This window comes from Anolis carolinensis, unplaced genomic scaffold (genome assembly GCF_035594765.1).
Source record: "Anolis carolinensis isolate JA03-04 unplaced genomic scaffold, rAnoCar3.1.pri scaffold_12, whole genome shotgun sequence".
NCBI lineage: Eukaryota > Metazoa > Chordata > Lepidosauria > Squamata > Dactyloidae > Anolis > Anolis carolinensis.
In genome coordinates, this window is record NW_026943823.1 from 7,694,929 (window position 1) to 7,719,412 (window position 24,484).

The 24,484-nt window shown below is 41.8% G+C and overlaps 1 protein-coding gene across 2 annotated transcripts; it reads right to left on the reverse strand.

The window, feature by feature from the left end:
• Nucleotides 1–2,558: 2,558 nt before the first annotated feature.
• ocrl (OCRL inositol polyphosphate-5-phosphatase) lies at nucleotides 2,559–24,484 on the reverse strand. Of its 2 annotated transcripts, XM_008120232.3 has the most exons (24): nucleotides 24,327–24,484; nucleotides 20,929–20,999; nucleotides 19,165–19,244; nucleotides 18,727–18,765; nucleotides 17,417–17,527; nucleotides 17,229–17,321; nucleotides 16,702–16,813; nucleotides 16,446–16,613; nucleotides 15,270–15,371; nucleotides 14,560–14,674; nucleotides 14,334–14,450; nucleotides 14,044–14,231; nucleotides 12,903–13,014; nucleotides 12,323–12,432; nucleotides 11,413–11,548; nucleotides 10,566–10,676; nucleotides 10,120–10,285; nucleotides 7,735–7,970; nucleotides 7,400–7,423; nucleotides 6,283–6,405; nucleotides 5,081–5,165; nucleotides 4,509–4,636; nucleotides 3,616–3,727; nucleotides 2,559–3,528 (listed from the first exon to the last, which is right to left on the reverse strand). In XM_008120232.3, the coding sequence occupies exons 1-24, from the start codon at nucleotides 24,360–24,362 to the stop codon at nucleotides 3,404–3,406; spliced, it is 2,700 nt and encodes an 899-aa protein (XP_008118439.2). In that variant the 5' UTR covers nucleotides 24,363–24,484; the 3' UTR covers nucleotides 2,559–3,403. The 2 variants fall into 2 exon arrangements, with proteins under 2 accessions (XP_008118439.2, XP_008118440.2); XM_008120233.3 differs by lacking the exon at nucleotides 7,400–7,423.

Sequence of the window (24,484 nt, forward strand, 5' to 3'; positions counted from 1 at the left end):
ATACATCATATTTTGGTGCTAAATTCGTAAATACAGTAATTACTACATAGCATAACTGAGTATTGAACTACTTTTTCTGTCAAATTTGCTGTATAACATGATGTTTTGGTGCTTAATTTGTAAAACCATAACCTAATTTGATGTTTACTAGGCTTTTCCTTAATCCCTCCTTATTATCCAACGTATTCGCTTATCCAACATTTTACAGGCCCGTTTAGCTTGGATAAGTGAGACTCTACTGTACATTTAGACTTGAGTAGTCCAGGATGATTTCCCAACACTAAAAACCTCCACTTTGCCAAAGCAGCATATTCCACGGTCAAACATCTCCCGCCGTCAGGAAGTTCTTCCTAAAGTTTAAGTGGAATCTCTTTTCCTGCTATTTGAATCCATTGCTCTATTGTCCTAGTCTCCAGAACAGCAGAAAACAAGTATGCTTCCTTGAAACGGCCCCCACCACGTTGGTAACACAAGATTAAAGCTTCTACAGAAAGTGCCAAAGCAGGAAGCCTGCAAAGCAAAGGCAGGGTGCAGAAATTCCTCTTAGTTCTAAGAGGCCCTCTGGGAACACTGGAATCTCCAGGAAGCCTGGCATCCTCTGGCCGCTTGCCCTCAGCCTTGAAGTGGCTGGCCAGGTAGGCGAGGCTTTGTTTTCTTTTCCTCCACGACTTGGGCCTTGAAGTCGTGGCAGGATGGGCTGAAGACATTGAGCAGAGCCCCTTCTTGTAGCGCAAGGACTGTGGGGGCCATCTACTCCAAACCCCAACCATACAGGAAAACACACTCCAAACATTCCTTAAGAGACAGCCATTCCACCTCTATTTAAAGACCTCCGAAGAGGGAGAGTCCATTGCGCTTGGAGGCAGACTAGTCAATCACTGAACAGCTCTTGCAGCCAAAGTTTGTCTTAATATTTAGGTGAAATCTATGTCCTTGCCATTTGAATCCATTGGCTTGCGTTCTAGCTTCTGAAACAGCAGCACACAGACTCGTTCCTTCTTCTAGATGACACCCCCCTTCAGAGATTTAAACGTAGATATCATATATCTTAGTCTCTTCTTCAAGATACATATATCCGTCTCCCTAAGGCATTCCTTATAAGATTTGATTTCCAGACCTTTGATGATTCCACTTGTCCTTATCCTTCTGTAGTGTCCACAATGTGACACACTATTCTGGACTAAAGTAGATTAGGGTGGAATCATTTCTTCCCTTGATTTGGACAATATACTGTACTCCAGTTGCTGTAGACTAGAACTGAATTGGTTTTTTGATAACCCCATCATACTGTTAATACATGTTTGGATTGTGGTCTACTAAGACTCCTAGATCCTTTTTCATTTATATTATTTTAAGGCCAGGTGTCAATCATCCTATATGTATGCATTTTGTTTTGTTTTTTCTGCCTGTTTAAAATTTTTTACACATATATCTGCTGAAATTCCTATTGTTAGTTTTGGCCTAGCTCTGTAATCTATCAAGGTCATTTTGAGTTAATTTCTTGTCCTCTGAGGCAAATCTAGTTGATTTCAATTGCAGTTATGTACAAATACATCACCAAAGAATTGCAAACACATGTAGGATTATTATTATTTTTAAAAAACCTAAATAATAATAATAATAATAATAATAATAATAATAATAATAATAATAATGGAGCCCCAGGTGGTGCAGTGGGTTAAGCCCCTGTGCCAGCAGGACTGCAGACTTGAAGGCTGGGCTGCTGACCCGAAGGTTGCAAATTTGAATCCAACATGTGAAGAGCATGGATGAGCTCCCTCTATCAGCTCCAGCTCCATGGGGACATGAGAGAAGCCTTCCACAAGGATAAAAACATTAAAAACATCTGGGCGTCCCCTGGGCAACATCCTTGCAGACGGCCAATTCTCTTACACCAGAAGCGACTTGCGCTTTCTCAAGTCACTCCTGACACGAGAAAGTTTCTCAAGTCACTCCTAATACGAAAAAAGTAGTAATATTAATAATGAAAGGTAAAGGAGCACATGAGGTTTTCTAGATGTTAAAGAGTGCGACTTCCAGATGACAATTCCATCAATTTGGAAAAAGTAAAAAATAATAAAGCAGCTGTCTAAAACAGTAACTAACAGCAGTTAAAGCATGAGCACACTGACGTATTTGTCCATAAAACACTTGGACTCCATGGTCCCTAGAAGAAACAGATCCAGGATTTGAATGGTAATCCGTTTAAGTTGGAATTTCCCCTGAACTGCTAGGTCAAACTCAAAGCCTAGTCACAGAGGATAGTCAGAAGCTATGGGGTGGCTGCTGTAGAATTTATATCATCTTCAGAAAAGCAACAGTCCTCTGGCACCACCTGCAGGCCCAGCTGTTGATGCTGGTAAATCCAGCTCAACACATGGCATCCCCCTCACCCCATATACATAGGAGTGACCTCAACCGTTCCCTCCTCACTCGCCCTTGCTGTTTGCTGAGGCCCCGGAAGAATGCTGCCTTCAGGCAAGCAGGAGGCCCTCCAGAGGGGCCATGCTGGGACCAGTAAGCGCTGCACTTCCTCGCTCCCAAACACCAGGACAGTCTTTGCACAATGGAGATTTATTCTGAAACAAACAACTGTTTCCCAATAAATTATACAGTTAAAAAAAAAGGAGGGATAAAGAGTGCACAGAAAATACAGAAACCTGACAGACAACTGGAACGACAGAGGCTGCAAAACAGTGAGGTGTGGGGTGAGCCTAAACCGACCACGGCAGTCTTGCTCCAGCTCTGCTTGCCGCTCCCTCCCTCTCCTCCTTTGCTCCTTCATAGGCAGTGCTTAGTGTTTCCTGAAGGAGTAGCACCCCATGGAGAGAGAGAGAGAGACTGGTACAGGTCGCACGCTCTACTTGGCAGAACGGAGGGGGGGGGGGGCGGATATCTGAACTGTACAAAGGTTGCAAAGAGTGACAAGGGGCCACTGCGGAGGCAACCGTGCCCTTCTCAGCCAGCATAAGCAGGGACAAAGGGCAGAGAAAGGAAGTCCTACAACTGCAGGACAGGCTTGGGGTGCATCAACCCTGTATCCTGCGCAAAACAAATGCCAGGATACAAAGTAAGGAGTTGAATACTGTGCTGGAGAAATGGGGGAGCTGCCAACAAATCCCTTGTGATGCCCAGCAAACAACGGAGTGCTCCAGACAGGCCAGATCTTCAGATCGACTTCTAAGTGGAGCAGCTGAGCACCCAGCTGTCAAGGGGAGAAACTGGCATGGATGAAGCTTTGGGAAAGGCTGGCACATGATGAGACAGTGGCAGGGAGGCTGAGGAAAGCCATCTCATTTCGAAAGTCCCACAAAAGAGAGGCCTCGTTCTGCCCCTTTTCTCTCTTCTCCCATTTTTCCGAGCTTGCCACCCAACCGGTGTTGAGTCAAGCTCCGGCGGTACCTTAGTAGTCCTCTGCTCCCAATAGGAAGCCCAGCAGGAAGCTAATGGCAAGTTGACGGTCCTGAGGGGTCTGCTTCAACACAACGGTGGGCGGTGGCCTCAGGAGGAGACTGGCAAAAAGTGTGGCTGCAGGGAAGCAAGCGTTCCTGTGAGAGAAGCCAGCAGAATGACATGGGGAAAGGGGACTCATGGCTGGTTCTGGCCAATGCTTACCTATCATGTTGGCACTGACGTTGTTGCTCTCCGAGTATTTCAGTAGCTCCCGCAGGAAGGCCATCACGTAGCGAAACACGTTCCGGTGGGACCGCGGCAACTGGCAGATCACCTATATGGCAGGAAGGGATGTGCTTAGATGCAATTTGAGGGAAGGAATGAACGAGACTCATTCATATCTATTTTTCCTATATAAAGGTTTTCAGGGCTTGATAGGATTCACAGTTTGTCTGGTTATGATGGTTTGTATATAATAAATGTTCACTTTTTTTGTTCAACAATAAATGTGAATTCTTCATGGAAAAATAAAACACCCCCTGAAAATAAGACCTAGTGCATCTTTGGAAGCAAAAATTAATATAAGACACTGTCTTATTTTCAGGGAAACATGGTAGTACTCCAAAGAATGGCCAATCTTAATAGCAAGCAAGCCAGAAATCAATTATGTGATAATACAGTTGAATGGCATAAATACTGTGTATGGTTAAATCAAATCAAAACTTGCAGTGATGCTATAAACATAGATATTAAGGAGGTTTGACATTGCTAGCCACAATGCCTATAGATTCGCTTCAGCTTTGCAATAGCCAATTTATCTCTACCAAACACATTTCTATGTCATCCCGTACTTGAAATTTTCTGTGTGATAAGTAAAGGTTAAATCATAAAATGCAAGACTAATACATATGAAATTTAACACAAATTAGAAAAGTGACAGAAGAAAATGAAAATAGTCAGAGGGGAGTAATAACAACACACCCTGTCAGCCTTCAGGAACCCCCAGTTTTCAGCAGACTAAGCCTTCTTCCCTCCAGCCCTAATGCATTATTTTGCACACATTTCTGGAAAGGGGACCCACACCAAACCTAAAAGAGCTGTTCCTTAGGACTCACCTGTCGACAGAGACGACTGTCTTGTGAACACTCAAGGCAGCGTTGATACAGTTCATAGCAAATGACCGGTTCTGGTAGTGCCTCCAAGAAGATGAGCAGGGCTTCGGCCACGGAGTGGTTGCTACCAGCTGGCATCAGCTGTCAAGGAGGGACAGAATGTGGCTAAAATGTCTCCCCATTTCCTCACAAGTTTGCCCCAAGCAAGCCAATCTGTTCTTAATTGACTGGGCCCAGAAGGCTTCCTCTTTACATACCAGATAAAAATGGGATAAAATCACAGCTACAGAGAACTTTGTATTATATATGAGAAATATACAGCCCTGCAGAATTTGTTCAGACTATAACTCCCATGATACCTTCACCATCGTTGTCCAAGATCTTGCAAGACCCATATGGACCTGGTTAGAATGGCTTTTTCAGAGTGAAGCCAAATCTTTTAAACAAGTGTAGCATGTCTGCATGCAGAACTGATTTTGCAACCGATAGCAAAACCTTACATAGTGAGAATCTCATCCACAAGAGAAATAAATAAAGCCTAGCCAACAGATTTTGGTTTTACATCAAAAGGATACGTATTGTTTCAGGAATACTGGTGTCTAGGCACTCAATGATGTCCTGCAGCTCATCCTGCATCCCGGGTGTCTGGAAGAGGTCCTCCTGTTAGAGAGAGGTACATGCTTTAGGAAGACAATAAGGGTGAGCAGGGCTCCAGCCTTTACCTGTTATATACAGCTCACTCTGAGATGTATATAATAGGTACAGTGTACAGTACCTATATTCATATAGGGATGTGTGAAATAACTGATGCGGATTCAGTCAGTACAAACATCTGGATGCAAATATGGAACGAGATGCCATTTGCTATTGGAAATCTATGTATTTCTAGGATTGCGGCACACTGCGCAAAAGGAAAGAATGTGTTTTCCAACAGGCACATAAAAGGTAGAAGGAATATGTGCACCTCTAAAATGCTCATAAACAAGTTTGTTAATGGACACATATAAAAATGCATAAATTTGAAAATGGTGTGCTGTTTTTTAGCAATGCATGGGGAAATATGCTCAGATGTGTGGGTATCTAGGAGGAAATAAGCTTTGCAGTACATTCTGTAAATCCTCAATGGGCCTGAATGTTACAGATCCTATAGTAAACATAAACTCTAACAATATAGTAACGAAGAGAAGCTTGCAATTAAGTGCTAGAACATTTGGTCACAATTCAAAATCAAACCATTAAATTCTCTTCTCATAAAAAGCAACCCTATATCACCAACTACATCATCATCATCATCATTTAATTACTTATTAATCGCCCTCCATCCAAGATGCTCTAGGCGATTTACAAGATAAAATTGTAAAGGATAAAAATACATACATACAAATATTGATAAAATTAACATAGATTAAAAGCTCTAGTAAAGAGCCAGGTCTTGAGTGCTAGGGTAAAAGGCTCTAACTCAAGCATGGCTCTCATATAGGGCGGCAAGGCATTCCATAACAAAGGAACCTTTTTTTGGTTATTATTTGAAATACTTTTGCTCTGCCTTCACTGAGTCATTCTGGGATATCTATATTTATCTTATATGTGCATGTCCTCTGCATGTCATCTCCTTACTTAAGAGTAATTTGCAAGAAGATATTAGTGCCTGGAAATTATCGAGCACAAAGCAACTTCAAATATCGTATCAGTTCATCCTGTACAGGAATGACATTTATTAACATATCCCAGCAACGTTTTTCTTCTACCTGGGAGAATGCCATTCTCCCCAACTCACCTGATGGCAGGCATTCTTGAAGAGATGGTCCACCAAGATCCAGATCTCCTTGGGGATCTGCAAAGGCCGCTCACTTGAGGAATCCTCACTATCCTGGGGCACCATGTCCAAGAGGGACTTCTCCTGAAGCCCAGAAACAAATTGGGATGGCGTGAGAGCCTGTTTTGGACTTCAGCTCCCAGAATTCCTGACCATTAGACATACGAGCAATAGGGGCTTCTGGGAGTTGGAGAAATAAACATCTGGAGAGCCACAAGTTTGACACTTCTGCATCAAACTGCACAGGTGGAGCATTTCACGACACCTGCTCAATGTAGGATTCTGACCACATAATTCACTCTAAATATGCTGCAGAAGAGTCAAAGTAAAACTGGGCAATAGCTGGAACGTGAATCCCCCCTGCTTTGTTGGCAATGCAATCTGTAACAGCTACATCATAAAAATATTTCTTACACAATAGAATCAGACAAAGTAAAACTGGGCGATAGCTGGAACGTGAATTTCCCTGCTTTGTGGGCAATCAACCCATAACAGCTAGGTCATAAAAAGATTAAGTAAAACTGGGCAATAGCTGGAACGTGAATTCCCCTGCTTTGTGGGCCAAACAACAGCCAAGTCATAAAACTATTTCTTGTATGACTTTTGGACATGGAAAGTGCTCTCAAGGCCCTGTATAATATAACATCACACAACAGAGGTGTTAATAAACTATTAAGCAGAATTTAAAAATGCCAACATCACTATGGATGGAATTAGATTATATTGATATCAGTGTGTGATGCATTAATTTTTTCATTAGCCTCATTGCAAAAACTACATGTGATAAAAAACAGACCTGAATTCAGCGTAAAAAACTCTTTAAGAATGACCTAAAATTATATCTGACATATTTTAAATCAGCATAAAATTGATTTAAACTGTGCTACTCTCATTTCTGATGATTACCAAAAGTTTGATTTTGTTTGCTTGTGTTATCTTCATCACTGTTAAGCACAAAGAGGAGAGGAAGACAAGAAGATGGCAAGAGAAGTCATTTGCTGATTGTTAATAAAGCCTACAAATACCTGACACAAAAGTCTGCAAAATTCACTAGAGAAAACACCGCATAGCCTGTTACCTTTTCTAGGAAGTTGTCTTCTTCCTGAGGTCAGAGCAGGAAAGCAAAGAAAGAGAGAAAAAACATACAAAGCGTGTTACTGGTGCAGACCAAAAAGAAGAAAGGAAACAACCCAGATGCCAGGAAGCAAGTTGCCACACATTGGAAGAAAACAAGAGTTTAGTTTGAGTAAAAGGGCAAAAGGGAACAGACACCAAGATGGCCCCGTAGATGAAGTGACAGATATCAATCATGGGTTTGGATGCTCGGCACAAACGCAGATGCAGAACAGATTCAGAGGATGCTCCACATTTTCCAAAGAGGAAGGTTAAACCTGAGTTCTCTCCACTTCTTACCAGATCGATGAGCTTTGTGATAGGGACCTCACGGATGGGCCGCCTCATGCGACAGAGCGTCTCCAGTGAGGTCCCAAAGCAGCTGGGCAAGTAGCTCCCACTGATGGTGAGGAAGTAGTCCTTGCCGCGGTCCAGGTGGAGGACAAGGATATCTTCAATCTTGTCCTCCCCGGAGTTGAGCAGCGTCACTGAGTCCTTGCTGACATACACATCTAAGGAGATATCGACCGTCTCGTCTGAAAAGGGAGGGAAGCAGAGACTTTCACAGAAGACACTGGAGAGATGATTTTACGCAATATCTTTGGAATGATTTGTTTTATTTAAAATGGACTAACTCAGGCATGGGCAAACTTTGGCCTTCCAGGTGTTTTGGACTTGAACCCCCACAATTCCTAACAGCCTACATATTAGCTGTTAGAAATTGTTTGCCCATGCCTGGTGAATAACACTATGTATTTATTTATTTATTTATTTATTTATTTATTTATTTTATATACCGCTCTTTTCCCTCAGGGGGGCCCAGAGCAGTCTTACATAAAGGCAAAATTAAATCTATATATATAAAAGGGTAATGAAATTTCGGCCTAGGACAAAACAACAAAACTACACATCCCAGAAACACTAAACTTGGCAGCACAACCCCTCATCCATGCCTCTGCATTCATACAACAAAAAGAAAAGAAAAATAAAGTCCTAATTAGAGGGAGAGGAATAATTGTTTTTATCCAATTGCTGCCAGTTAGAAGGCTAAGCTCCACCCACTTGATCTCCTAGCAACCCATTCAGCCCAGGGGACAGGCAGAGTTAGGCCTCACAAATGAGAGTAGATGAATAGGTACTGCTCCGGCAGGAAGGTAATGGCACTCCATGCAGTCATGCCGGCCACATGACCTTGGAGGACTCTACGGACAATGCCAGCTCTTCGGCTTAGAAATGGAGATGAGCACCAACCCCCAGAGTCAGACACGACTGGACTTAACGTCAGGGGAAAACCTTTACCCTTTACCTTAACTACCACCAATTCCTCAATACTTTATTTCCCATACCACCATACTTCGCCACAGTAACACGTGGCCGGGCACAGCTAGTGCCATATATAATACAACAAGTAGAAAAACCAAACATAAAACAGAAATAAAAGCCGTTATCAAATCAAATTAAAACAAAACCATGTGACCATTACAAAAGGGGAAGTTTCAAGCCAGAGTCAGAGCCAGCCTGTGTTCGAATTAATATTAATCCCTCAGGTCATATCAGCTCATATCTTAGGATGGGCCAAATGCTTGGTCCCACAGCCAGGGCTTCAATTGCTTGTTGAATGACATGAGTGAGGGGGCTTTCCTAATCTCCCTTGGCATAGGAGTTCCACTATGTAACACAATTTTTGCCATTTCATGTCCTAATTGGTTCTATCATAAAAACATGGGAAAACTTTATTAAACTGTAATAACTTTTATTTTTGTGGGGCATCTTGCTATAGTTTTCCAATGACTATCTCAACCAATTCAACATAGTTTGTGGCAGCCACAAAAACAAGGTTTCTGCAGTAGAACAATTACTTTCGGAGTAAGTACCACACAATTAAACAGGATATAACACTTCCAAACCAGGAACTGAATATTTTTTCAAATATTATGACATAGTGTAATTTATGCAAGGAAAATAACCCCAACATTCCTTTCACACCTCCTTATCTGGAGTTGTTGACAAGTTGAAGATATATGTGGTTCCTTGACAACATCTGAAGGAATACAAACATTTTCAGAATATACGTGGGAGCATTTCAGAATTGCAGATAAAGAATGATAAAACAAAATGAAGAAGGCGGGGCTAGGAAGACATCTTTCCACCATGTCTCCTTTACCATCAGATGGGAGCCCTCCCCCCCCCCCCACCATGTCTCCTGTATCAATTTAACGATATAATAATATATAATAATATTATACTATACTAATATTATAATATATAGTATATACATGTAATATTAATATTAATAATATGATGTAATACAATGTAATACTACTTATAATTCACTATTATAATTGTATATTTATATTACATGCAATGATACTAATAATATTGCAATATAATGGTATAATATAATATATTGTATGTATATATACTTGTAAACTGCCCTGAGTCCCCTTCAGGGTGAGAAGGGCGGGATATAAATGTCAATAATAATAATAATAATAATGATGATGATGCGAGAAAATGTTTCAGTGAATATTAGCAGGTTGAGATGCCTGGAAGGCCTCTTTTTCATTCTATTAATGCCTAACCAAAAGGAAACTCTGTAAGATGCTATTTTTAACTGATACTATACTTGTTACAAAATTCAATGAAAAAACAAAAACAGATGACAATGACTTCCCAAAGACTCACTTGGCTCTAAGTAGCCCTCACAGGGTTCAGCACGAAGCCATGGCTTGCAGTACTGGCTGTCGTTGAGCTTGGGGATGAAGGAGAAATGGCAGGTCACTTGCCCATTGTTTGTGATCTGAAACTTCTCCTTCTGCAGCTGCCGAAACTTCACATTCTCAAATGTGAACTGCAAATCAAAATGGGAGGTGGAGGGAGAGGAGAGAGAAGCTTTTAGCCTTCAGCAACAAGCAAGAAAACATGTTTTTGGGGGAAGAGGTTGTCCTAACTCTGGGCCCTCTGTTTTTTATTTATTTATTTAATTTTTATTCAAGTTTTTCAAATGTGATACATAAAAGGTATATAGAAAGGGCCCTCTGTTGAGCACCAGGCTCTTTGTTTTCTTGTGTGGAAATATGTCATTTCTATCTCTTTTTGAGGAAGATGGGAGAGGATTTAGTTCACCTTACCTCCCTCCGGCTCAATTCTAAAGATGGAAGGAAATCATTTTCCATCCTATCCATCATCCGGACAATATCTTCAAACACCTTCCTGTACCGCCGGTCATCAACAACTTTCACCTATGGGGGAAAAAATCGCAATGTTGGCTCTCCTGTCACAAAACATGGTCACAATCTGGGAAGCAGCCAGCGATGCCATTCCTCTTGCCTCAATTTCCATTTTTTTCTTTTCCTTTTTTTCCCCATTGGAAGCATTGCTTCAGTATTAACTATCTCCTCTTCTAAATAATTTCTCTCCTTCTGAATATTATCCATCAAAAAGCGAATTAAACAAATCCATCATTTATGACAGTTATAAAAGTGTCCAGCTGGCAGAAAATTTAAAAACTGAGATGAGGTCAGAGACGTTGACAGTCTCAATGGAAAAAAGAGTCTTGGACTTTGACTTCTGCTACATATGCTAGCACATGAGAAGAAAGCCAACTTTTGTAGATTGTTCCTCCGTTCCATTCAGAAAATGACCAGCAAAGCTGAGGATTATGCTGCTACCAATTAGATACTATATGTTACTTAAAGATATACCATTAACTAGGCTTTTGATGTAATTTTGTTTTAATAATTGATCTTAATTTTTTGTTTAATTGCAATCCGATTTTGCGTTACTGTGTACCACCTTGAGTCCCATTTGTGGAAGAAAAATCATCATCATTTATATCCTACCTTTTCTCCAAAGCTGGGACTCCAGGTGGCTAATTCAAGAAATGATAAATAAATGAAATAAACAACAACAACAAAAACATAATATTAAAACAACTAAGCAAGGAAATGGGTAATTGTCCCCGATGCAAAGGGTTACCCCAATCAGGAAGAGGGAGCTGACGGGCTTGTGGTCGCTTGTTTTCAGGTCCATGTGGCTTCGATACTGGAGCTGATTGACATCAGTTCCTCTCCAAAGAATTCGGTCACACCAGGCGGGCACTCGGCATTTCCCGCTGCAAAGAGACAAAGCAGGCACCAAGGCGGGTTACTGCTTGAGGCTGCAACACAAGGCACCTGCTGTTTTGCATTGCATGGTCTCTTTCTTTAATTTGTTTGAGCATGGAAAAGTTATTTCAATTGACATATCCACAATCCTCCAGCCAGCTTGCCTAGTAATTATGCTATCTGGGCAAGCCTTGAAGTTGAAGTCCAAACACCAATTTTTAAGGGAGTATAACAGCTAATTGTCAAAGCACCTGAAGGGGCACAGGTTTCTCCCTCTTGTGCTAGCTGAACTTATAAAGAATCCAAGTATGCACCTGCCCCTCCCCGCCATTGGCTTATTACTCAGTTTCCAACTGGTAGGTCAGGGTAATTACTGATGCTCCTGGGGTGCTTTGATGTCACTGCTAGTCTGACAGACTGATCTTGAGTGTAAGAGTAGTTCAAATTCAATTTGTAACCCCTTGTTTCACAAATAGGGTTCTCACTCAGATACAGATCACTCCCTGTTGTCCTTCTCACTAAACTACACCACCACAAAAAGGGGGGAAAGCCTATGAAGAAGAAACTGGAAACGACTTTGCTCCTCTTTGACCTGCATTCTGCACAGGATGCAGAAGGGAAGCCCGTCGGCTGTGATTTTTCCTCTGCTTGGTAGAAGGCAGCTTTATCACCGACCCTGCCAATTAAGACTACTTCTAAGCATATAAAGGAAGGCATTTATTTAGAGGTTACGATTCTTCATGGGTTTATTTACAAGGCTGAACTATTGGGGAGATGCTCACCTGGAATCCCAGCGGTCTGTTTTAGAGTCGAATTTGTATGTGGGGATGAAATTGATCTCTCCTTCTGTAAAATCAGCAAAAGCTGTCTTCTGAGTGCGCTGAATATTGAGCTAGAAGCAAAAAAACCCAACAGTCCATCAGTATGGCAGGGCTCTGAAGCCTACAGATCACCAAAATTTGCAAAACTATTTAAAACTACAATTTCCAACGCTCCTAGCCACGCAGTTGTTTTTAAAAAAGTGAATTTCCCATTCTCATAACACCACACTAATATAAAACACCATACTTCAAGCACGTCAAGCAGTCTATGTGGCAAATGAGTTCAGAACTGGCAACCCAAACTGCCAATTCTGAACTCATCATGCTGAACTCTGAACTGCCATCATGCTGTCTCGGTATATGGGAAGTCCAAGCCTTCTGAAGCCTTTCCTGGTGTCTCAATTATCCCATGTTAGCCAAGGCCTTGCTAAATAAGTGGCTGTAGGTTTTTCTTGGCCAGACTAAGGTGGGAGCTCCCAAATGCAGGAAATTGAAAGGAACATGTCTGTTCATGAAATAAATGCAGGGTTGTCTCTCTCACCTGGTCATACGTTAGGAGTTTCTGAAGCTCATTTTTACTGATCATAGTTTTCACGTTATTGGCATCAGGAAGGCAAAGTCTATAGTTCAAATCTCCCAGCCAGATGACGACACTAAAGGAAACAGGAAAGAGCAGAGGAACCACAGCTGTTATCGGGCACATTTGGGAGGGAAAAAATCTGGGTGCTATGTATATAATAGGATTACAACCCTAAACTTCCCCCTTCAACACATTTTTAGAAGTGAAGAGTTTAAAGGAGTGTATTTTGAAAGAACTGTTCTGGCTCCTGATTTGATATATCAGTTGTAACTGTTTAAGGTCATTCCAGGTTTGGGGTGAATGTTATCTGAAGGGTCAGCCTTTCTCTATGTTTCTGTCCATGAATTAAAACAGGACAGGAAACTTATGACCTTTCAAGTGTGCTTCTCACCGTGTCCATATAGGAAGAAAATGATGGGAAGTTGACTCCAACGTCTGGCGCCACAATCCTGCACTAATTTTTCTCCCACCTGGGTAAGATTTGTTATTCTAAGCATTATTCTCTCTCCTCTGGGCATTTATTTATTTCTGCTGCTTTTAAGCACATTTTTGTATGGTTCCAACTCTTTCAAACTATATCGGTGAAAAGGAAAAGTTATCAAGGAGTACATTTGAATGGTGGAGAAAACCCTTGTAAACAATAACCACAAAGAACAAATGTTATCATTCTAGGTGACTCCCACAACAATTTATTATTTCACTTCCTAGCTATTTGGGCTTCCAACTCCTAGAAGCCTTAACCAGCTTGTTCAATGGTCAGGGATTCTGGGTGCTGAAATCCAAAACACCTGGAGGGCCATAGGCTAAATAGGCTTGGCCAAAAGCAAAGTCAGAGACCTTAGTGCTGAAGACATACTGCCTTACATATGTACAGCTGCTCTAATAAAAACCTTGCCATTGAAGCTTTGCAAACAACGAAGCTACAAATTATTTCCAGGTATTTTGAACTCCAACTACCACCCACCTTTGCCAACATGGTCAATGGTCAAGGAATAAGAATGGCAGACCCAGTTAGAGGGCACCAAGCTGGGGGATTCCTACCAAAGATTGGCCTAACCAAGACTCCCTACAACCCTCCCAATGTGGCACCATTGAGACGCACTCATGTTTCATGATTGTCAGTTGTGGCAGACCCTGGTCAGGAGGCAGGAAGCTCATCCGGGCACAGATGTCCTTGTAATCCTGGTTCCGGCGCTCAAAGTCTTCCACGTGGGCAGCGAGATGGGAGTTGACGATGCAGAAGCTAGTGTTGTGGAAGACAAACCTCACAGCCACCCCGCCTTTATTACCCTGCAAAAGCCGAGGACAAAACAGCTGTTAGCAGACAAGCAGAAAAGGAAGACAAACTGGTTGTAGGAGGCAACTAAGAACAAGACTTAGGACTTAACTTACCATCTTCCCCATGATGCCAGTGCCCACTGTCTCTGCCATTATATCCCTGATATAACTGTAATGTTCTTTTCGGGCGAAGATAAGCAGCATCATGCCTACTAGACGCACCAGCTGCACCTGCAAGACACAAGATACCAGGATTGTGCTCCTCTGGTTAAAAGCCTGGCGAGGCTGCTTTGTTTAGCCACTGAAGTAGGCATTTGGAATGGAGGAAAGTGGCACTCACTTTCTTGTACTTGGCCTTGGAATGCAGAGCTTTCTCCACGGCTGTTAGCCACTCTTGCTCCTTGGTTGAATCGAAGTAGAAGAATGCCTCTGTACTCAGGTCCAGCTCCTGAAAGCTAAAGACAACACTTGTTATGCTCTGGACACTGGTTTCCAACAAGAGAGCTGTCCTCTAGGCCAGGGCTTATTAAACTTTTCACACTCAGGACCCCTTTCCACCTGAGAATATTTTTACATGACCCCAAGTAAATACATAAGTATATAAAACAGGTATATAAATTAAAACATTTACTAATAATAAATTAATATTTGCAAAGCTTGCTAATCAAGCTAATTTTCCTTGTTATGGAGACCAGCTGAACCAATGCAGCAGAGCCTACTGTAAACACTGCACATTGTTGCTAACAGATCAGTGTAAATATCTAGGTGGCATTCAGAAACCTTTGACTGTTGCCCAATTTTTCAGGACCCTAACATTGTGCTAAGGGGACCCTTTTTGGGATCAGGACCGACAATGCTCAAGGCCCCTGGCAATCTATGCAATCTGACCATTTCTAATGACAGACTGCTCCACAAAGTGTTGCACACACAATTCTTTGCTAAAACAAAATCATTATGATACAAATGCAGGAGCGTCTCCTCTTTTTGTATGAAATTAAGTATCCACCACCAGCTCAGGAGGGAGCAGAAAACAATGGGGAAGGGCCTCACCCAACACAGTAAAGGTCTGGAGGCTCAGGGTCGCAGTTCAGCCAAGGTTCCAATCCACTGTCCGGAGACTGACCGTTCACATTCCATGTCCCCACAAAAAATCTGCAATGTACAGAAGGCTGTTGGAACAGGATGGCCATCTGAATAGACCGCCAGTCAAGAGACAAAGGCATTAAGCGTGAGTAGCTTCCTACAGCTAGGATTACAGAGGAAGATGGGCCAGGGCCATCAAGAATAGGTTTCCTCCAGCTGGTAGTTGCTCATGCTTGATGTTTTGGGTTCTGAGCAGATTTTGCAAGCCAAAGAAATCTGCATATTCAAATCTGGCTCATCCCTGAAATTCAGGGATGGGGCAAATATGGTCCACAAGATGTATGTGATTCACGGGAGTATTTCTGAGACTTTAGGTGCCCCTATTTTTTCCAGATTTTTTCTTAAACTAGAAATATTCCATGGAGGCATGTCTACCATTTCACCAAGCTCTGGAGAAATCTTTTTTCAACTAGGAAATAATGATGATGATGATGATAATCTTTATTTATACCCTGCCACCATCTTCCAGAGGGACTAGGGGCGGCTCACAAAGCACTCCAAGGTGCGACCACAGAAAATACAAAAAGTGCAAAAACAATAACATAAAACAATAACTGCCAACATAAACATCACACATCACACACACCCTAATTAAAATCAGACGACTTCCAATTTTCTTGCATGTGAGGCCTGTTCCCCATCAAATATAGCCCAGGGAGGTTCAAAACATGGGGAAATTACTCTGGAGGCTTGAAATTGCAATGGAGGTGGAAGTGAAAAACATTTTTTAAAGAGGAGTTGCATGAGAGCCCAAATGCACCCTTCAACCCTAGCAGTGGCCTATCTACGTTGTAACTCTAAATGCACATTTACGTTAAAAATGCAGTAAGTACTTGGCAAAGACAAGAAACAAAGTACCCATAATCAATAAATGGAATGACTCACCAAATGTCCAAATGCCTAACAACAAAGATGCCAGAAGGCCATCATTTGCTGAAAGATTTCCTCACCCTTCACAAACATTTCCTTTAGCATTTTCATGTTGAGAGGTAATGATGTGCATCTCACCAGTACATTGCTGGATGAAGTGGGTGACCAATGGCAGAATCAACTGCAACTGTGACAATTCAATGGGACTCTCACCTGAAATTCTGTATGTTGACATACTCCTTCTCTCTCTTGGCGATGGCATGTTTGATGAGGCCCTCCCTCTGCCCAGACTGCGTATTTGTGGACGGCGTGAAGAGCATGCGCATTGTGCCGCTTACTTTAGGCTGCTCCTTGCTCATGCTTTCCTTCTCACGAAGAACACTAACAAAGAAGAGGAGAGCAGATTTCAACTAGCCCTTTCAAACGGGGAAGGTAAGAGGGTGGAGGGCACGTCTCCAACATGACTTACGGCCTGTTTGGTGGCAGAGGGGGAGGCGGAGGGTCCCGGTGAGCACTCATTTGCTGGTTCTGCAGGTTTCGTCGTTTCTCCAAACTCATGGCACTAAAATTATCCTCGAATCCTACAAAGCCAGAAAAAAGAGAAGCTTCTGAGCTTGAGAACCCAGAACCCTCTGGGAAACACCTAGGGCACTGGTGTCAAACTTGTGGCCCTCCAACACCCAGTTTGTCCAATGGCCAGGATTTCTGGGAACTAAAGTCCAAAACATCTGGAGGGCCACAAGTTTGACACTACTGACTTCAGCAAAGGGATTTGGGAAACATCACTGAGTGTAGACAGAGCCTGCTGCCACCACACTCAAACTTCCAGTTGAACTTGTTTTGGTTTGCTCATATCCTAGAACAGAGTTGGGAAGGCAGCAAGGTCTCTGCATGAAGGTGTTTGCGAAAGATGGAAGTGAAGATTATAAAATTCAAAGTGTTTACTATGCAGACACTAAACAGGAAAAGAGGCATCAGAGAAATGTAGGCTTGTACCTGCTGAGATGGGCCCGGTGGGCCTCGAGAGTCCTTTCACTTGTTGCCAGGAGGCATTGTCCACAGGATCAGGAAAAGATGCTTTGGAAGGAGCTGCAAAAAGGGGAAAAAAGCCAGAAATACTTATCTAAGGCGCATGTTGCCTCCGATGTCGGGCATAACCAAACAAGATGGGTGGCAGTGTTTACCTTTCTGGATTCTCAGCACTTCATCAAGAAAGGCCAAGCATTGCTCCTCATCTGGGATCTCGAAGAGGCGCTCTGCTGTCCAGTCTCCCTGCACCCGAATCTTGCAGCCAGCTATAAATACACACACAGAGAAACCCACATGTTCAGGAAACAGAACACAATGCTGATAAGCCAAACAGCTCAAACAGCCAAACTCACTGGACTTTAAAAGAATTGTAGATCAAGGATGAAAATGCAACTTTATGCACCAGCTGAAGACTGTAATGAATTTATTTCTATGCACAAAGTCAAAGTGCACAATAGTCTTCCTCTGACACATGTGCACGAGAAATAGCTCACAGCAGGGACACCTTTATAACTGTAATTTGTAAATGAAGTTGTAATCTGAGTGGACTTTGAACCACAAAGCAACCACACCTAGAGGTGCTTTATTTTTTGAACTTTGATCTAGTTTACATGAATCACTTGACACATTTGACATGTATTAAGAGCTTTCGATTGTATATAAAATCCACCAAAAAGCAATTAAAAATATGAACAAGGTAAGGAGAGGGAGTCAATGAATAACAGTCAACTCTCTATTAAAATATGATGAAGGTTTTGTTAAACACAAACATTTTGCAATAAGGCACATATTAGGTTAATACTCCCTATAGATTAGTGGAAGATGCCTGAAGCATCTGATAGGATAGAAAGTCCCGCAATAATCACTGGCCTAGTTCACACAAACATTATCTTGCTGATAAGATATGAAGAAGCTTTTTCACCATGTAGACAGCCTTTCGGAAGAAATTAAACTTGGCTCTTCTAACTGATCATGGCTTCCTGTTTTGTCCATATCTGGAAACTATGGCCACAGGTTTCAGAACACAACAGGCTATTAAACTAACCTCAAACTATACAACAGAATAATCAAATCATAGAGTTGAAAGGCATCACAAAGACCATCTGCTCCACTCCCTTCTGCCATGAGGGAATACACAATCAAAGCACTCCCAACAGATAACCATCCAGTTGCTGTTTAAAAACCTCCAAAGGAAGACTTCCCCCATAAATTGAGGTCGCATATCCCACTGACAGACAGCTCTTGCCACTATAGTGTTTTTCCTAATGTTTAGGTGGAATCTCCTTGTCTGCATTTTGAAATCAATGTTTAATATGCTGGCTTCCTCTGGAAAAATCTCCCAGAGATGGAGTGGCCAAGAAAAACAGATGAACAAGAACAAGGACAGTGAGTCAGCTGGGAAAGAGGACACATCAATGACAGGCGAAATCTATTTCTGACAGATCTCTGGTAAGGAGAGACTCACTGTTTGTTGCAATGTCAATCAGCAGCGTTTCTTCAGCCTCTGGAAGAGAAGGGAAAGGAACTGAGAGATGCCTGTGATGTGAAAAACTGCAACAAAGCTGAGAAGTAGCACAAGAGGCATAACTACTGAGGATCAATTTGTAGAAGTCTGGCACTCACTCCCCAGTTCTGGCCTTCAATAGTCATCTCCCTATCAAGCGTTGCAGATCCACCTTGAGTTCAGCGAAAAGCCATTTTAATAATGGTGTAAGAACTCCTTCACTAGGATCTATTCCTTCGTCTCAGAAACTACTGCCCTGGAATCTGCATTTTTATCTGAGCACCAGCCTGAAGACCTTGCTCAAAGTTTCCGTTTGAGGCGATGACATTGGCCTTTCCCATCTTGCTGCCAGAAAACAATGAATGGTAACAAAATAAAAGTGCAAAGAAAAATCGGTACCTTGCAAGCATTTGAAACGACTGTTGATAGGAATGTTGTCTTGAACAGGGACTTCTTTCTCCCGGGAACGAATAATTAAACTGGAACGAAACGGAAAGGCATGTAAGTGCATTAATTACAGGATTGAGGGATTAAGGAGGTTGGGCAAAGGACAAAGAAAGACCTAATTCCGCTCCTCCAGGCAAAAATAATCCCGTTCTACAAACACTTGTTCATTTGCGCATAAGAGAGGGAGCATATTATCCTCAGCTTTCAGTCAAAACTTTCTATTTTTTTTCTTTGCAAAATCTTTCAAGTTTAAGTCTTAGATAGTTTGTTTCCCATCAATAACAGAAACACTTGCATCCATCTAGTTTAAAACTACTGGAATAAATTGTTAATTTGGCACTGATTTCAGATGCATTCTGAAACATCATGCCTCCAAGTCATGCAGAAGATGGGAAAGATGCTCCCTATTGCTCCAGAGGACAGGATTAATGCATAGAAATGGGAGTGAAGCTAGTTTCAGATAAACCCTTCTAATAGCAAAACTGTTCATCAGCATTTAGGGTGCAACTGGAGCAGGGATTTTCAAACTGTGTTCTGCAGAATGCTAGGATTTCACAAAATCGTTTTAAAAAATCAGTCTGTGCCAGAGTTTAAAGATCTTATTAACATTCATTGTACCTCGGCTTTAAAAATGAAATTTGAATTTGTGCCACTGAATTACTAAGAGATATATAGGCATCAGTAGCTGACAAGGCTATCCAAGAAATGTTTCCCTTCATATCACCGATCGATGCAGATTGGGCTTTTTAGCTTACGCTTACACACAAAAAAACCCAAATATAATACTAAGCTGGAGATCACCCTGGATTTATGCATTCAGCTGTCAGAAATATAGACCAATTTGAAAACCATTCTAAGTACAGAAATGAAACCATTTCATTCATCACTTTAGGTATAAATCCAATGTTTTCTTGTACCACACTACATTCTTATGGTTATATCCAATATTTTCTTGTACCAAAGTAAAAAAATGCAGTTATATTTAAAATGTTGTATTTTTTAATACCAAACCAACTACGATATACAAAACACTCATGCAATAGAAGTAGATGAAAGAAGGAAGAACTTTGTGGTTTCACAACGTTTAGGGACACAGTTAGGGTTCTGTAGGAAAATAAAGTATTCTAAAGGGTTCCTTGACCAAAAAGTTTGGGAGACGCTGATCTAGACAGTAGAATTACAGTGGTTTAACCATTTTAACTACCACAGTTCAATGCCACGGAATAACAGGAACTGTTGGCTTTCTCTGCCAAATAATGCTTATGCCTCACCAAACTTCCACTCCCATGTTTCCATAGCATTGGAACGTGGCCCTTGCTTGACCAAAACACAGCTTCGAAAGATAGAATGAGATCACAATTCAAGAAATGGGCGGGAGTAACGCAAACAGTGCAACACAAGGAAATGTCTTTGCAATGATATAATTTGATGTTGCCACCTTCAAAAGTGACACATGACAACAAATGTTTCAGTCAACTTCCTCCTGGAAGAAAATATATATATATGTTTGTTGACTTTTGGTCAAGCAAGGGCCACACACTGGATATATAGGGAGCTGTCCAGGCCCTGTCCAGCATGCCATGTCTTCAAACCTCCTCAGACCAAATAAGAGGGAAAATGAAGAGCTGTGGGAACACTTATTCTCCCTACTCCAACAATACATGCAAGTATGTGTGGTGACATTATGTGTTTCATACTGAAATGGCAGCTACTCACTTGTACTCTCCACCAAGCCGTGCCAGACTCAACTCACATGGCACTCGTCGGCCACCAGTCACTTCCAGACCCTGAATAACAGCTAAGGAAAAGGAGACGAAGAAGAAAACAGTCCCAAGCCCTCTTCTCTCAAAACAAACACACATTTTCCTAGCATTGTTGGACATTCAGTTCATAAAGATATAACTTTCTCTGCAGCGGCAAGGTCTCATCTAGGCATTCCTCCTTTATCAATAACTACCCATCCTCCCACAATTTAGGAAAGAGCAAAGAGTACAGCTTTGCTCTGAACTGGATGGAAAGCAAGCCCTTCCCATACACCAGATCTACCAGAGGTAGCAAGCTTGACCTGCTCTGCAGCTGAATATGTTAAAAGGCTCCATTATCATGATGGGAATAGCAAATTGCCCAGCCAAGCACCATCAGGATTTCCAAAAAACAGGTTACAGGCAGAGCCAAAGGAAATACTCCCACGTGCTAATCTGGTCGAGCCTGCTTTTGAGCATTTAACTAAGATTTGATATACAGAATCAACATTAGCACAAGAACTGCATTTTCTGGATCAGGACAATGGTTTATCTGAGTTAAACAGTGGTCCCCTTTTTCTTGCTCACAAAGGCAACAACGTTCCTCTGTTGGGTAGTTAAAGTACAATCATAGAATTCTAGATTTGGAAGAGACCACATAGGCCATCCAGTCCAACCCCCTGTCATGCAGGAAAAGCACAATGAAAGCACCCCCAACAGATGGCCATTCAGCCTCTACCTAAAAGCCGCCAAAGAAGAAGATTTCACTACCTGCCGAGACAGGGAGTTCCACTGTTGACCAGCTCGTACAATCACAAAGTTCTTCCTAATAACGTCCAGGTGGAATATCCTTTCCTGTAATTTGAACCCATGGCTCCATTGAGTCCTAGTCCCCAGGCCAGCAGAAAACAAGCCTGTTCCTTCCTCTTCCTTGTGACATCCTTTCAAATATTTATACATGTCTCTCATGTGACTTTGGTATTTACTAGGGTTTGGTTCCAGGTTCCCCTCCTTAAAATCCACGGATGCTTAAGTCTCATTGTATAAAATGGCATGCATAATATAAAATGGCAAAAGCAAGGGCCATTGAAGGGGCATTTTCAAGCCTTCAATACAAAATCCACATACACAGAGTGCTGACTGTACATCTTGAGAGAGTCGCCTTGACAGAGAGAAAGTAGGATACAAATACTATAAATAACAACAATCCGCTATCTACTTCGGTGCCTAGAGTATCAATTGACAGCCTTTTAAAACTACATATATTAGATATGCTTCCCTGAGAGAAATAGCCAGTGATTTCTTAGGGGGCATCTACACCACTGAATTAATGTAGTTTGGCACCACTAAGGAATCATGGGAGTTGTAGTTTGGGATGGCACTAACATTCTTAAGACTAAAAACTCCAACTCATATTATCCCTTCGCACTGAGCTATGACATGGAAGTTTCTGGTGCTAGGGCTTTCCCAAACACCTCCCAGGACACAATAGTACTGAGAAATGGCTGTCAAAGGCTCCATTTACATTGCAATGCAATCCATTTTCTGAATCCAGTTTATCTGGTTTGAACTGGATTATAGGGCAGTGTAGATCCGGCCAAAGCAAATGTCAAAGTCTATTAATTCTATAGCATGCAGAGGCACTTTAAGGCCCCTTCTACACTGCCATATAATCCAGATTATCAAAACAAATCCAGAAACATGAAAGCCACTGTAGACTAATTCAACCAGAGAAGTCAGCAAGAGCAGAGCACTTGATGAACCAACCTGGACACAGCATATTATTTGAGAACACAGAAATACTGGACCACACTAACAACCACAATGTCAGACGACACAGAGAAGTCACTGAAATCCACAAGCATGTGGACAATTTCAACAGAAAGGAGGAAACCATGAAAATGATCTGGCAACAAGTATTTAAAAACTCTAAAATCAGGACAGTAAATAAAGAACCCTGAAAAACAGGGGGATTCCAGACAAAAAACAATCAGGGAGAGCTAACACCTCCCAACAAAGGAGTCCCTCCAGGCAAGAAGCAGCCAGGCTTTGAAGCTGCAAGGCTACTCAATGCTAATCATGGTGGCAAACTGCACTATTCACACTTGCCTCCAACAGACAAGAGTTCTTTCTCTCAGCCTGGACATTATTCCACAGATATATATATATATATATATACACACACACACACACACACACACACACACACACATACATACAGTAGAGTCTCACTTATCCAAGCCTCGTTTACCCAAGCTTCTGGATTATCCAACAAATTTTTGTAGTCAATGTTTTCAATATATCATGATATTTTGGTGCTAAATTCGTAAATACAGTAATTACAACATAACATTACTGTGTACTGAACTACTTTTTCTGTCAAATTTGTTGTATAACATGATGTTTTGATGCTTAATTTATAAAATCATAACCTAATTTGATGTTTAATAGGCTTTTCCTTAATCCCTCCTTAATATCCAAGATATTCACTTATCCAAGTTTCTGCTGGCCCGTTTAGCTTGGATAAATGAGACTCTACTGTATATATAATATAAATATATAAATGTTTTATATATGTGTGTGTGTGTATATAAATATATGTGTGTGTATATGTATAAATCCCGACTTGCCTAGTTTCCAACAGAGCCTCACAACCTCTGAGGATGCCTGCCATAGATGTGGGCGAAACGTCAGGAGAGAATGCTTCTGGAACATGGCCATATAAGCCCGGAAAACTTATAGCAACTCAATAATAAAATAAATAATAACAAAGTTACAAAAGGCACAATAAAACAAATACAGTAGAGTCTCACTTATCCAACATAAACGGGCCGGCAGATCGTTGGATAAGTGAATATGTTGGATAATAAGGAGAGACTAAGGAGAAGCCTATTAAACATCAAATTAAGTTATGATTTTACAAATTAAGCACCAAAACATCATGTTATACAACAAATTTGACAGAAAAAGTTGTTCAATATGCAGTAATGCTACGTAGTAATTACTGTATTTAAGAATTTCGCACCAAAATATCATGATATATTGAAAACATTGACTACAAAAATGTGTTGGATAATCCAGAATGTTGGATAAGCGAGTGTCGGATAAGTGGTAGTAAAGTAATACAAGGCACAATAAAATGCGTAATAATATGGTAATAATAGGCATAACAAAATAAATAATAACAATGTAATAAAAGGCATAAGAAGCTGTCAGACAAGGGTCAGCCACAGATACTCATAACTCCCCCCCCCCCCCTCATTGTTTCCCATGGCAACAGAAGCACCAACCAAGCCAGCCCCTCTCCTTCCAGTTTAGCCCCCCAACACTGCCCCCAGAATCCCCTTTTGCCCTCTAGGTCAGGAAGGATACAGCAAGGGCGCTCTTCCCCGCCGCGGAGGGCTCCATGGGCCCGGCCAGGCCTTGAGGCCTAGCAGCTGGAGGAAGCAGGGCGGGCGCTGCGGGTTCCTGGCTGGGCCTGGCTTGCCCTCAGGGCGCGCTCCCGACGCCCCGGCCGCGCGCGCGAGGAA